Consider the following 16,128-nt stretch of genomic DNA (forward strand, 5'->3'; position numbering starts at 1 on the left):
CTTCCTTGATTGGTCCATTGAGGAAGGCACTTTTCACGTCCATTGGTAAAGCTTAAAGCCATGGTAAGTAGCATAGGCAAGTAAAATGCGAATTGACTCAAGCCTAGCTACGGGTGCATAGGTTTCACCGAAATCCAAACCTTCGACTTGTGAATACCCCTTGGCCACAAGTCGGGCTTTGTTCCTTTTCACCACACCATGCTCATCTTGCTTGTTGCGGAAGACCCACTTGGTTCCTACAACATTTTGGTTAGGACGTGGAACTAAATGCCATACCTCATTCCTAGTGAAGTTGTTGAGCTCCTCTTGCATCGCCACCACCCAATCCGAATCTTGAAGTGCTTCCTCTACCCTGTGTGGCTCAATAGAGGAAACAAACGAGTAATGTTCACAAAAATGAGCAACACGAGATCGAGTAGTTACCCCCTTTTGAATATCGCCGACGATGGTGTTCACGGGGTGATCTCGTTGAATTGCTTGGTGGACTCTTGGGTGTGGCAGTCTTGGAACTTGTTCATCTTCCTCATCTTGATCATGGGTATCTCTCCCTTGATCATTGCTCTCCTCTTGAGGTGGCTCAACATCTTGATCTTCTCCTTCATCATTTTGAGCCCCATCCTCATTTTGAGTTGGTGGAGATGCTTGTGTGGATGAAGATGGTTGATCTTGTGCATGTGGTGGCTCTTCGGATTCCTTAGGACACACATCCCCAATGGACATGTTCCTTAGCGCGACGCACAGAGCCTCTTCATCACCTATCTCATCAAGATCAACTTGCTCTAGTTGGGAGCCGTTAGTCTCATCAAACACAATGTCACAAGAAACTTCAACTAGCCCAGAGGACTTGTTAAAGACTCTATATGCCCTTGTGTTTGAATCATATCCTAGTAAAAAGCCTTCTACAGCCTTAGGAGCAAATTTGGATTTTCTACCTCTTTTAACAAGAATGAAGCATTTGCTACCAAAGACTCTAAAATATGAAACATTGGGCTTTTTACCGGTTAGGAGATCATATGATGTCTTCTTGAGGATTCGGTGTAGATATAACCGGTTGATGGCGTAGCAAGCGGTGTTGACCGCCTCAGCCCAAAACCGATCCAAAGTCTTGTACTCATCAAGCATGGTTCTGGCCATGTCCAATAGAGTTCGATTCTTCCTCTCCACTACACCATTTTGTTGTGGCGTGTAGGGAGAAGAGAACTCATGCTTGATGCCCTCCTCCTCAAGGAAGCCTTCAATTTGAGAGTTCTTGAACTACGTCCCGTTGTCGCTTCTTATTTTCTTGATCCTTAAGCCGAACTCGTTTTGAGCCCGTCTCAAGAATCCCTTTAAGGTCTCTTGGGTATGAGATTTTTCCTCCAAAAAGAACACCCAAGTGAAGCGAGAATAGTCATCCACAATAACTAGACAGTACGTACTCCCGCCGATGCTTATGTAAGCTATCGGGCCGAATAGGTCCATATGTAGGAGCTCGAGTGGCTTGTTAGTCGTCATGATGTTCTTGTGTGGATGATGAACACCAACTTGCTTCCCTGCCTGACATGCACTACAAATCTTGTCTTTCTCAAAATGAACATCTGTTAGTCCCAAAATGTGTTCTCCCTTTAGAAGCTTGTGAAGATTCTTCATTCCAACATGTGCTAGTCGGCGATGCCAGAGCCAGCCCATGTTAGTCTTAGCAATTAAGAAAGTGTCGAGTCCAGCTCTATCAAAATTTACTAAGTATAGCTGACCCTCTAACACTCCCTTAAATGCTACTGAATCATCACTTCTTCTAAAGACAGTAACACCTGTATCCGTAAAAAGACAGTTGTAACCCATTTTACATAATTGTGAAACTGAAAGCAAGTTGTAATCTAAAGAATCTACAAGAAAAACATTTGAAATGGAATGTGTAAGACCACAAAATCATATTTTGGATGAATTAGGGAAGTTTATCTCGAAATTCAAATAAATATGTTTTAAAACAAGAGATTAAATAAAAGATCTTATATGAATCAAATTATCCTTGGTTGAATTATATATTTAGATATATATTCTCTAAAAGAATTAAGCTAAAACAATCTCTTAATAAATATTTTACACTAGAGGTTATTCCCCTAAAAATGGCAAATAAGTTATGTACATTTATTTTGAGATAACTTTTAATTTGTCTACACATCCAAAATAATATTTCCCTAAATAAAAAAATGTGTCAATTATTCTCTTATGAAATTATGTATATAGAAGTATTTATCTAGGTGAATAATTAATCAATAAATAAATAAAATAAACTTTGCATGGTATTCTGGATTTTTTTGAATGAGCATTTGAATTAAGCTTGAAATTTGAACTTTGTCTAAATCTGATTTGAATTTGGATTGTGAAAAATAGAGACACACAAAAAAAAAAGAAAGAATGCTAACTGCCTTGGGACTTAAAGCACCAGCCGACTAACTCCTTGTCCAGATATCCCAAACGCCCAGCGCACAAGTCATTTGTTTAGTATTTTTCCGGCCACTTGACCCACTAAACTAATCCCACACGGTGCGCGTTGCCACCAGGCAGGTCGCTCGGCCAGCTTCTCACCGTGCACTAGCCTGTTAAGGGCCTGTTCGGTTGTCTAGGATTAGACCCAGAATTATTCCACCTAAGGCCTTGTTCGGTTATTCCCAATACATATGGATTGGATGGGATTGGAAAAAATTCTTAAGAAGTTTGACTTGTTTGGGATTCAAACCCATCCAATCCCACTCAATCCACATGGATTGAGAGCTAACCGAACAAGCCCTAATGAAATCTTATATAAAATAGGTAAACAATTCAGACAGGAATAGTTCCAGGCCACCGTTCCGAAGTAACCGAACAGACCCTAAGCAGTATCGCTGACATGGGGTCCGCTTTGTCGGTACCAGCCTCCATATGTGTCGGATTCATCTTCTATCTCTAGAGTCCAGATCGAGCCAACTACGATTGCTGAAAGCTAGCCCAAACTCCCATCCGTGCGGTCAACTGCTCCTGCTGGTTTCTGTTACCGAAGATTGGGATAGGTGGGACATCAAACAAATCCTAACAAACTCACCGCTACCACCTGTAGTCTTGGCCATGAGTTTATCTGCTGCCGGATTCTCCGTGCCATGGCCGGTCTTCCTTTTCTCCCCTGCCGAACTCAAGGTCTGCTATCTCCTGCGCATCCGGCGGGGATTCCGGGAGCAACAAGAACACCGCAACAACCGCGAGGAATCCATCCTTTCTCCCCCCGTGCTATAAAAACCGGGCGTCGTGTTTCCCCTGCCCACCAAAACCAAATCCAGAACTCTCCCTGGGAATTTGGTGGCCGATTTGCCACCGCGTGGGTGTGGTGGGGCATGCGCCGAACGACTTCTGCGTTGGAGCTCCAGCGCCAGGGGGGAAACTGTCGCGCCATCGCTGGGCCGCGGCTCAGATTGCTGGGGTGGCCGGAGTCACCGGATCGGAATTCAGAACACTAGCGTCGACGACACGGGGCGCTCAAGGTTAGTCGATCCCTGAACCAGGATTCTCGTGTGCATGGCGGAGAGCTCGCTGTGGCGAGTAGAACTTTTCCCTTCGTCTAGCTAAGCTCGGTTTTGTTCCTCGTCACGTACCAAACGCCACCGTGGGCTGCGTCCAGCCATGGTTGGGGAGCGCCGCACTTCAAATTTTTCTTTTAGATTTTTGCTCTGTTCTTCTATTCCACGAATAGGGTAATCCAGATCGAAGGTTGGGTACACGGCGCTGGCGTATCACCGGCGGGCTGCTGCTGGCGACCGAGGGCCATGGCCGGTGTGAGGGTAGACGAGAGAATGAAGAGAGAGATGGGTGAGAGAAAGAGACGCAGGAGCGCGTGAGGTTGAAGAGGGTACGGCTACCGTCCATCTCGCGATGGGCGTCTGTGATTAAAAGCGAATATACTCCTTTGGTGAAGGGATTTGAGCCATTGGATAAGGAGTGGATGGGCAGGATTAGAGGGAGCGTACCGTTCTGGAGTGTTTGATCCGAGCCCTCAGCGGGTGATCAGACGGTCGACATTCAATCGTACCCCTTCGACTGGGTATTTTCTTAAAGTGACCCACCACTTTAAACTATTCAACCCACAGTCCACCCCAGCTGTAGCCTAAGCCTTGAGAGTCTTTCGAATTAGACCTTGCACTTCTCTGAAATCCTGCGCACAGTCCTGGAATCCGAGAAAATGGGGAAAAGGTTTTAAGAAATGAATTTCTAGTGCCAAAATAATTCCAGAAACTTGTTTAATTCGTAGAAAATTCATATTAAGTCCGAATTGATCCATTCCAGTTTCATTAATTTTGTATTAATATTGTCTATCAACCAGTAACACTGTTTAGCCATGAAACTTGAATTAAAGTTGTTCATTAGGATTAATCTATTCTAAGCACTAAATAATTTTGGAAATTCATAACTTGGTAACCGTAACTCCGAATTTCGTAATTCTTGTACTCATGATCTTGTAGCAGCGTGTAGATTATTATTACATGGTTTATTCCTATGTTTGGTGTGATGTTAATTTTGCCTGTACTATGTTTGTCTGTATTGCTACGACTAGCGTGAGGACACGTGTCATCTGAAGAGCAAGTTGGTACCTGGAATCTCAAGTCCCAGGCAAGTTGTGCCCTTGATCACTTCTTTTTACCCACTCATGTTCTAATTAATCATAATGATCTGCATAGGTTAATTTTGATGGGACCCAATAGGTTACCATAGTTTGATTATCTTTATACCTTGTTTACCACTGAACTTTTTGGGTAGTACTTGCTAGTGCTTTATGTGGTTTTGGGTATGAAGATACAATATTCATGATCACACTTTTATTATCAGTTGTTATTTACTGTTCATGATAAGATCATTATGTTAATTGGAACATGGAGCGACCACCCGGGAAAACAGTGCTACCACAAGGGTTTATGGACGCCCTTGGCTGATTAATTAGGAAAGCTAGTGGAAGACTACCTTACCCGAAAGGGGCAAGGGCAGTAGGGGAGTGGTCAGTGTAGGGAGGTCCTTGGGATGATTTTGCTGCGAAGGCGGTCATGCGAGGGATCCCTGCATTGGAGCTTCCTATAAACTGTAGCGGGTTTTCTGAAGCTAGTGGAACTTTGTAAAGGCCTCGTAGTGTTACCCTGCCTCGCCTCCTCAGTAGAGGTGTATGGGAAGTCGCGATCCCTTGGCAGATGGGTAACATGACTTGTGGGTAAAGATGCGCAACCTCTGCAGAGTGTAAAACTGGTATACTAGCCGTGCTCACGGTCATGAGCAGCTCGGACCCTCACATGATTAAATTATGGAACTTAAATTCAATTTGTCATATGCATTGCATTGCAGGTGATGTTGTTACTTTGTTCTACTACTTAATTGGGTTGGTATTTACTTATACTTAGTAACTGCTAATAAAATTTTGACCAACTTTAAAAGCAATGCTCAGCTCTAACCATCCTCTTTGGTAAGCCTTACACTTCACGTGAGCTCCCACCTTTGGCGAGTTCATGCACAAAATTCATACTTGTTGAGCGATGAACGTATGTGAGCTCTAACTTGTTGAGCGATGAACGTATGTGAGCTCACTCTTGCTGTCTCACACCCCCCCCCCACACAGGTCAAGAACAGGTACCACAGAATGAGGCGCATGGAGGATGCTGCGACGTGTTCGTGAGAGGTCTAGGACGTCGTCTCCCAGTCAACTTTGGGTTGCTGGACAGTTGTCTCCTTATAATGTAATTATTTATTTTGTATAGAACTCCTGTTATATAGTAAAGATGTGACATTCGATCCTGTGCCATGATTCATCATATGTGTGAGACTTGGTCCCAGCACACCTGGTGATTATGTTCGCGCCCGGGTCTTGGTGCCCCGAAACCCGGGTGTGACAGAATGGTCAGGTGATATAGCAATTTTACCCAATCCTTTGACCAAACCTTGATTTCCATCCCCGAATGTGATAGCTCTTTGGGGATCGTGGTTTTTCTCGTAGGAGGAGAACATGTTCTTCTCCCTTGTCATATGGTTTGTGCACCTGCTATCGATTATCCAACTTGAGCCCCCGGATGCATAAACCTACAAAACAAGTTTAGTTCTTGATTTTAGGTACCCAAACGGTTTTGGGTCCTTTGGCATTAGATACAAGAACTTTGGGTACCCAAACACAAGTCTTGGTGCTCTTGTGTTTGTCCCCAACATACTTGGCAACTACCTTGCCTGATTTGTTGGTTAGCACATAAGATGCATCAAAAGTTTTAAATGAAATGTTATGATAATTTGATACAGTTGGAGTTTTCTTCTTAGACAATTTTGCACGGGTTGGTTGCCTAGAACTAGATGTCTCACCCTTATACATAAAAGCATGATCAGGGCCAGAGTGAGACTTCCTAGAATGAATTCTCCTAATTTTGCTCTCGGGATAACCGGCAGGGTACAAAATGTAACCCTCGTTATCCTGAGTCATGGGAGCCATGCCCTTAACAAAGTTTGACAATCTTTTAGGAGGGGCATTAAGTTTGACATTGTCTCCCTTTTGGAAGCCAATGTCATCCTTGATGCCAGGGCGCCTCCCACTATAGAGCATGCTTCTAGCAAATTTAAATTTTTCATTTTCAAAGTCATGCTCATTAATTTTGGCATTAAGTTGAGCTATGTGATCATTTTGTTTCTTAATTAAGGCTAGGTGATCATGAATAGCATCAACATTAATATCTCTACATCTAGTGCAAATGGAAACATGCTCAATGGTAGATGTAGAGGGTTTGCAAGAATTAAGTTCAACAATCTTAGCACGAAAAATGTCATTCTTATCTCTAAGATCGAATATGGAAGCATTGCAAACATCTAATTCTTTAGCCTTAGCAATTAAATTTCCATTTTCAATCCTAAGGCTAGCAAGAGAGACATTCAATTCTTCAATCTTAGCAAGTAAGTTAACATTATCATCTCTAAGATTGGGAATTGAAACATCACAAATATTAGAATCAACCTTAGCAATTAGTTTAGCATTTTCATTTCTAAGGTTGGCAATAGTATCATGGTAAGTGCTTAGCTCACTAGATAGTTTTTCACATTTTTCTACTTCTAGACCGTAAGCATTTTTAACCTTAACATGCTTCTTATTTTCCTTAATTAGGAAGTCCTCTTGGGAGTCCAAGAGTTCATCCTTCTCATGAATAGCACTAATTAATTCATTTAATTTTTCCTTTTGTTGCATGTTTAGGTTGGCAAAAAGGGTGCGCAAATTATCCTCCTCATCACAAGAGTTATCCTCATCACTAGAGGTTTCATATTTAGTGGAGGATTTTGATTTTACCTTCTTCCTTTTGCCGTCCTTTGCCATGAGGCACTTGTGGACGACGTTGGGGAAGAGGAGCCCTTTGGTGATGGCGATGTTGGCGGCGTCCTCGTCGGAGGAAGAGTCGGAGGAGCTCTCATCGGAGTCCCACTCGCGACACACATGGGCATCGCCGCCCTTCTTCTTGTAGTATCTCTTCTTTTCTTTCCACTTTCCCTTCTTGTCGTCGCCCCTATCACTATCACTAGATAATGGACATTTAGCAATGAAATGATCGGGCTTACCATACTTGTAGCACACTTTCTTGGAGCGGGATTTGTAGTCCTTCCCCCTCCTTTGTTTGAGGATTTGGCGGAAGCTTTTGATGATGAGTGCCATCTCCTTATTGTCTAGCTTAGAGGCGTCGATGGGTTGTCTACTTGATGTAGACTCTTCCTTTTTCTCCTCCGTTGCCTTGAATGCGATCGATTGTGCTTCGAGCGTGGAGGGGCCATCTAGCTCGATGATTTTCTTTGAGCCTTTGATCATCAACTCAAAGCTCACAAAGTTTCCTATTACTTCCTCGGGAGACATTAGTGTATATCTAGGATTACCACGAATTAATTGAACTTGCGTGGGATTAAGAAAAACGAGGGATCTTAGAATAACCTTGACCATCTCATGGTCATCCCATTTGGTGCTCCCGAGGTTGCGCACTTGGTTCACCAAGGTTTTCAAGCGGTTGTACATGTCTTGTGGCTCCTCCCCTTGGCAAAGCCGAAAGCGACCGAGCTCCCCCTCGATCGTCTCCCGCTTGGTGATCTTGGTCACCTCGTCTCCTTCGTGTGCGGTCTTGAGTACGTCCCAAATCTCCTTGGCGCTCTTTAGTCCTTGCACCTTGTTATACTCCTCTCAACTTAGAAAGGCGAGGAGTATAGTGGTGGCTTGCGAGTTGAAGTGTCGGATTTGGGCGACATCGTCCGAATCATAGTCTTCATCCCCCGGTGATGGTACTTATACTCCAATCTCAACAACATCCCAAATGCTAGTGTGGAGTGAGGTTAGATGATGCCTCATTTTATCACTCCACATATTATAATCTTCACCATCAAACATGGGTGGTTTGCCTAATGGGACGGAAAGTAATGGAGTACGTCTTGGAATGCGAGGGTAGCGTAGGGGAATCTTACTAAACTTCTTGCGCTCATGGCGCTTAGAAGTTATGGACGGCGTGTTGGAGCCGGAGGTGGATGGCGACGAAGAATCAGTCTCGTAGTAGACCACCTTCCTCATCTTCTTCTTCTTGTCACCGCTCCGACGCGTCTTGTCGTGTGAAGGGGATCCCTTCACCTTGTTGGCGGACTCCCCGGATGGAGCCTTCTCATGGCTTGTGGCGGGCTTCTCGTCGGTCTCGAACTCCCTCTTGGCGGATGCTCCCGACATCACTTCGAGCGGTTAAGCTCTAATGAAGCACCGGCTCTGATACCAATTGAAAGTCGCCTAGAGGGGGTGAATAGGGCGAATCTGAAATTTATAAACTTAAGCACAACTACAAGCTGGGTTAGCCTTAGAAATATAAACGAGTCCGTGAGAGAGGGTGAAAACAAATCGCAAGCAATTAAAGAGTGAGACACGAGGATTTGTTTTCCCGAGGTTCGGTTCTTGCAAACCTACTCCCCGTTGAGGTGGTCACAAAGACCGGGTCTCTTTCAACCCTTTCCCTCTCTCAAACGGTCACTTAGACCGAGTGAGCTTCTCTTCTCAATCAAACGGAACACAAAGTTCCCGCAAGGACCACCACACAATTGGTGTCTCTTGCCTTGGTTACAATTGAGTTTGATCACAAGAAGAATGAGAAAGAAAAGAAGCAATCCAAGTGCAAGAGCTCAAATGAACACAAATGTCACTCTCTCTAGTCACTATTTGATTTGGAATGATTCTGGACTTGGGAGAGGATTTGATCTCTTTGGATGTGTTTAGAATTGAATGCTATAGCTCTTGTAATGTGTTGAAGGTGGAAAACTTGGATGCGATTGAATATGGGGCGGTTGGGGTATTTATAGCTCCAACCACCAAAATGTGGTCGTTGGAAGGCTGCTGTCGCATGGCGCACCGGACAGTCTGGTGCGCCACCGGACACTGTCCGGTGCGCCAGCCACGTCAGTCGGCCGTTGGGTTCTGACCGTTGGAGCTCTGACTGGTGGGGCCTCTGGGCTGTCCGGTGGTGCACCGGACAGGTCCTGTAGACTGTCCGGTGCGCCAACTACGCGTGCTCTATCCTCTGCGCGCGTAGGCGCACATTAAATGCGTTGCAGTCGACCGTTGCACGCGACGTAGCCGTTGCTCCGCTGGCACACCGGACAGTCCGGTGAATTATAGCGGAGCGCCCTCCCATTTTCCCGAAGGTGGCAAGTACAGCTTCGAGTTCCCTGGTGCACCGGACACTGTCCGGTGGCACACCGGACAGTCTGGTGCGCCAGACCAGGGTGCCTTTTGGGATGTCTTTTGCTCTCTTTGTTTGAACCCTTTCTTGGTCTTTTTATTGGCTTATAGTGAACCTTTGGCACCTGTAAAACTTATAGACTAGAGCAAACTAGTTAGTCCAGTTATTTGTGTTGGACAATTCAACCACCAAAATCAATTAGAAAAAAGGTGTAAGCCTATTTCTCTTTCAAGTGGCTCTTGGCTTCACATGTACTGGACAACTGATCTACACTTAGTTTTCTAAACTAAACCTGCAGAACCATTATGTCATTTCAAGAATCAGCTTCAGAAGAACATTAGTAGGACATTGAGCTTCTAATGACTGTAGTGATGCTGCCTACTAAAGTGGTGAGGTGATTTTACTACGTACTGTGATGCTACACTAAAATAATGGTTTCGTCGGTTGCAGTTTTTTTATTCTGCAGCTTTGCTAATTTGGATTTTACTCCAGTTACTCTCATAATTAACAAGTTCAATCCTCGACACTAATTATTACCCCGTGCTTATAAAATTCAACCAAGACCAAACAAATCTAAGACATAATATGTTGAATTTCCACCCAAAAGAAAGAAAGAAGTTTGTTTATTAGTGATTCTAGAATAGAACGGGCGGCTGAGCTTGAGCTGGGCGCTGTTAGCCTGCGGCTGGTCGCTGCGCCATGGCTTCTAGGCCTGCGCGTGGGCGAGGAGGTCGCTGCCGCCACCGAGGCTCTTGTTCTGCTTGCGCTTGCGCATCTCGTGGATCTTGGAGAAGTCCATGGAGTAGTCCAGCAGCGCCCTGTTCTTCGTGTTCTAGTCCCCGAACGTCGGCACAGTCATCCAGGCGTTGTTGGCGCTCGCGTCCTCGTGGCCTCGCTGCTGCATGCACCACCAATGCACGGGGTCAGTGAGAACTAAGAAGGACGAACACATGCACGGATCGCGCTAGCTGTAGGAACCCAAGACCAAGCCTAACAAATAAAGGATCCAAGGAGGCAGAGATCGCTAGCCCATCTTACCTCCTTAAGGTTGTCCATGGATGATGGATGGATGATCCCTCCCTGTCAATTTGTGTGAGTCTCTCTTGTTCGTGTTCTTGCCTTGTTGGGTTTGCGCGTGTCGTATGAAGATGTGGAGTGAATTCAACAGTCAGCTCAACAACCATGACGCGGTGGGGAAGAGGATGCAGGAACTATACCTCGAAGGTTGGGGGGCGACAGCGACGACTGATGGATGATGACTTCGGGCCGGCGATCGTGCGGACGGGGAACGAAGGCGACGGCACAGAGGCGATGAAACCCTACCTCGCGTGAGAAATTGAGAATTGGAGGGGTGGAGTGGCGACGACTCAGGAGTGGGCAAAATGTGGGGCGGGGTCGACGCACGTGAGCCGTCGGATGATACGGACGGTACTGATTAATGAGAGGCAGAACGGCAGAACCATGGTGCACGAATGGTCTACATTAGAGTCTTATAGAGTAGTAGAGATTTAGCTTCTATGGTAGACTGAACAACAATAGTTTGCAAACTTGCTTTACAGCTAACAGCACAACCACCAATGGTGAAAACATAACCCGCAAGAGACCTTCTCTTAACCAAATCACTAGCATAGACAGAATCAACATATATCTAACAAGTTCACCTCTGGAATCTGGCTATAACGTTTAGCAAACAACCTTGCTTTATACCTTGTTGGCTCACGAGGGGAAATTCGTCCTTTATTTTGAAAATCCATTTGCAATGGATAGTCTTTTTATCCTTATGCAATTTTAATAAATATCAATTGCCATTCTTTTGAAGTGACTCCATCTCATCTTGCACGACGATCATCCAATTGTTGCAATCAACAGAAGCAATAGCTTTAGAATAATTACAAGGTTTTGAATTACCTTCAATTTCTTCGACAACACTCATAGCATAAGCAATATTGCATTCGTCAATTGACCTTTTAATTTGTTTGGGCTATCTTATGACCATATCAACAACAATAGAACATTGTGAAGGCTGCATAACTAGGGAAGAATTCTCAACAATAGAAGAAATATCAATAATTAAAGAAATTTCAGTAATAAGTGCATCTTGAACAACAACATTGTCAATATCTGGTGCATCAGCTGAGTGCTCAAGCTATACACTTATTTTCTCTCTCTTAATAGGAACATAATTCCATAGGTTGTTAGGAAGCATATCATATTCATTAAATATAATATTCCTACTAAATGCAACCTTCTGAGTGTGGGGATTGTATAATTTATAACTTTTAACAGTAGGTTGATAACTAAGAAATATGTATCTGATAGCTCTAGGCTCAAATTACCATTATCGACATGAGCATAAGTAGAACAACAAAAACACTAAATTGTGGATAATTAGCTGAAAAACTAGACCATACCTCAATTGAAGTTTTCTTACCAAGGGGAATATAGGCTAAATCCCCTCCTCGAAGACAAGAAGTTGGCTAAGTCCCCTCTTAGAGATAAGAATGTTCACCAGGCCATCCTAGTCGATCGCCTTGTTGTCCTTCGTTGTTGTGTCGGCCACCTTCTTGGCCACCCCGTTCTCGCTCGTCATGCTCGCGTCCCCTCTCCTCGCGCCACCGTCATTGCCGATCCACGTTCACCTTGGAGACTGAGTGACGGAAGCGAGTGTGTCATTGAGATTCGATAGTGATCCTTTGCGTTCTTCCGTTTAGGCCTTCTCGTGGACTCAAATGGGTCGACCAATGTTAGAACTAATAACATGATGGAGATTCGACTAGCTTCCTTGAGAACTAGGCTACTATCTAGCATGTGTGTAAAACTTATTATTATTATGACTATTATTATTATTACTACTACAACAACTGAATGAGAATACCGCGAGGAAAATTATTTTTTACTCTCAGGATCTGGTTAGTGTCGTGTGTTTATCTCTAGATTTAAGGTGTATATTATCCGAAGAAGTCTATATAGACCGAGTATATAATCATACTAGAGCATTCAGGGTAATATATATGTCAAATTTACAAAAACACACAGAGTCTATGGTTATACTTATTTTATATACTATTATAATTGTATTATAATAATACATTAAAAAATGTGATATTTTGAAAAAAATCAAGTAGTAGGATTTGTAGTGTCTTATATAAAATAAGTGTATAAACATTTTTGAATTGATAAATAAATATACACATATACACAATATGATTTATTGAAGATGAGAGTAACACTTTTGGGAATAGAAAAATTGCACCTATACTGCAAAGCCTGGAAAACACTCGGCGAACGCTTTGCCGAGTGTGACTCTCGGCAAAGAAGTCTCGGCAAACTGTACATCGGCAACGACTTCTATGTCAAGTATAATTTTAAAACAACTAGATCGCAAGTTCATGTTCATGTTTCGTGAGTATGGTGCTAAAAAATTATGGGCTGCTCCTGAAATAGGTTGTATCTAGTGCTAAATAACATGAATATCATATTTGTATTCACCGTTTTCCATTTTCAAGTGACTTACAGTTCAAAATTTGAATTGTCCGAAGAAATTCAATTAAACAAACTAAATCTAATAGTTATAGCAAACACTTTGATAATTGTGCCACGATTGAACATGTAGATTTATATACTGCAGGAAAACACCACAAAAAGTTTGGTGGAAAAAGTAAAAAACAATTTTTTTGCCGAGTGTTAAGGGACGACACTCGGCAAAGTTAACGGTCGTCAACAATAGATGACTCCTGACGGCCATTTGCCGAGCGTCGCATTTCGTCGAGAGATTGGCGCTTGGCAAAGCCTCCTTTGTTGAAAGTTTTTCTATGCCAAGTGTTTTGCCCTCGGCAAACGAGGTCTGTGCCGAGAGCCTTAGTGCGCCGAGAGTGGCACTTGACAAAGAATGTTTTACCGAGTGCCCGATAAAATACACTCGATGCCTAGCACTCGACAAAAAAGCTGGATTCCGGTAGTGGTGATTGTACCTTAATATAGAAGAGATATGGATACGATCAATTAGTCATGTATGATATATTGCGCAACTTGGTATAGAGTAATGGGTGGACCTATAGGTATAACTGATTAGTTTCAATCCAAAACTTGAGATGCATTTTTTCTTTCAATCTATGAATGAATACAGCCTAAAAATCCGTTTGAGCTGAAGTGTCTTTATAAAAAAATTAATGCACCAAAATAAGACCCCATATGAGTTTTCCCCATCTATTTCGCTTTAAAAAAATCAACATTTTAAATGCTTCATCTGAACAAATTGGATATCTTAGTTTTGGATATATCGTTTCAACATTTGCTGATAAGATGTTGAACTAGTTTGTCTGAATTGCGGAATTAGGCTACGTAGACAACAATCCAAAAAAAACACATTGAATTGCGTGTAAATGTTCAATCCGGTAAACATGATTAGTTATCGACATTAGAACAAAAAATAAATGAAAATAAAAAACAAGTGAAAATAATAAAATAAGTTTGCTCCTATGCTTGAGTAGCTTATTGGGTTACATGATCACTACCAGAATTAGCTTCTTTATCGAGTATCAGCGCTTGGCGCTCGGTAAAGGTAACAGCCATCAGCTATAGACGGCTGCTGAGGGTACTTTGCCGAACGTCATCCTTCGCCAAGTGTCTGGCTATGCCGAGTGTGCTACCATTGGTAAAGGTTGTCGGTACCGAGAGTCTTCTCTTACCGAGGGTGCCATTCGATAAAGCAGTCTTTTGTCGAGTGCCCGACAAAAGACACTCGGCAAAGCTCCGAACATTCGGCAAAGAGCCGGATTCTGATACTGGATGTGAGCATATATCTTGCACAAAATTCATAGGAGGTTTCTGTTTCCCTCTCTTTAATTTTTTAGTTAAAATTAAACACGCATATATATATATATATATATATATATATATATATATATATATATATATATATATATATATATATATATATATATATAGGGAAGAGGTAATGGAAGCCCTGGGCTTTCATTAGTGGGCGAAGCCCCAGCCAGGGAGACCGAACGGGTCGCTTTTAGGCCCACTGGACGCCAGCCTGCGCCATTTATGCAAAGGATAACCACGTATCCCGCCTTACACGCGACATGCAATTACGCAAGCATAAATTTGTGTACAAATGTGTATAACTCATGCATAAATGGAATCTTTGCATGCCAGGAATCCCGCGCACGAATATCTGCATGTGCTAGACGTTTACGACTGCATAACGTTGTGAGACATAATAGCGTAAACCATGCAAGACGTTCACGGCAGGTTTTGGAATAAGGCAAGACGTGATTTTCGTGCGCGAAAATAAAGGCGCAGTTACGGCAGGAAACTAAAACAACTTTACAGCCGCGTCCACGTTCGCTCGTCCATCTGAATTATTGGCGGCGGTTAGCGGCGGCGGAAGTGAGAGGTCTGGCCGGCGAAGAAGATGTCCACCACCGGCGCTGGCGATGACATCCTCCCTGTAACATCTGCGCATGAGGAAGTAGGTACGTCTGTTTCAATGGACATGCAACCTGTTTTGTCTGCAATCGCCCCATACACATAGGGTGTATCTGTGACTCCTCCGGTGGCATTAAGGGCACCTGGACATATCGAAGAGCACACAAAAACAGCAGACGTGGTCGGCGCAGAGAAGCACATCCCCATGAGACATATTGGGCCACATGAACAGGACACACCTCATATTCTTCAAAGCCACGTAAGTTCTCCCGTATTACGTTAAATTTATTCGATATTGAATCGTAAATGTTAAATTTCTGTGCGCAGCCGGACAATATTGATATAAGATTGATACCTAAAGTCGGTATGACATTTAGTAACGTGGATGAGGCGTATAATTTTTATAGTCAATATGCATACGAGGTAGGATTTCCGTTGAAGAAATATAGGGAGCGGAAGAATTGTAAATGGTTGAACTGTTCAATGGAAGGAAAGAATGCTGAAAGGGTAGCTGGAAATCCAAGGATACGTAACACATGTTCGAAACGAACACAGTGCAAGGCTGGGATGAAACTCAAAAAAATCTACGATGATGCTAAAGAGAATGTTATTTCTGTTCGGATTGATCTGGTAAACTATGAGCATAATCATGAATTTTTGAAGAAAGATACAGAAAAAGGGCAATTGCAATGCAACAAAACACATGATCGTGAATATATGGAGTTCCTTAGTGCAATGCAAGAAAGCAGGATTCCACCACATTGCATTATGGATTTTGTTACTGAAATGCATGGTGGCCCAGAAAACGTTCCAATAACCGTGCAGGACATGAGTAACCTGTAAGTGTATTATGCATTGACAATAATTGTATTTTATATTACATAAACAATCGTAATGTGTTGAGTTAGATATAGTGCATAATCATTACATTTTTTGACAGGAAAAAAGCATGGCAAAGGGAGAGAAATGCAAATGATGTGTC

At 43.1% G+C, this 16,128-nt stretch overlaps 1 protein-coding gene across 1 annotated transcript; it reads left to right on the plus strand.

Annotated features, from left to right (window-relative positions):
* Nucleotides 1–2,972: 2,972 nt before the first annotated feature.
* Nucleotides 2,973–5,797, plus strand: LOC100280221 (uncharacterized). Its single transcript, NM_001153151.1, is given in 2 exon segments — nt 2,973–3,494; nt 4,562–5,797. A coding segment is annotated over 1 exon segment (354 nt). The 5' UTR covers nt 2,973–3,116; the 3' UTR covers nt 3,471–3,494; nt 4,562–5,797.
* Nucleotides 5,798–16,128: the final 10,331 nt, after the last annotated feature.

Source organism: Zea mays, chromosome 2, assembly GCF_902167145.1.
Source record: "Zea mays cultivar B73 chromosome 2, Zm-B73-REFERENCE-NAM-5.0, whole genome shotgun sequence".
Taxonomy (NCBI): Eukaryota; Viridiplantae; Streptophyta; class Magnoliopsida; order Poales; family Poaceae; genus Zea; species Zea mays.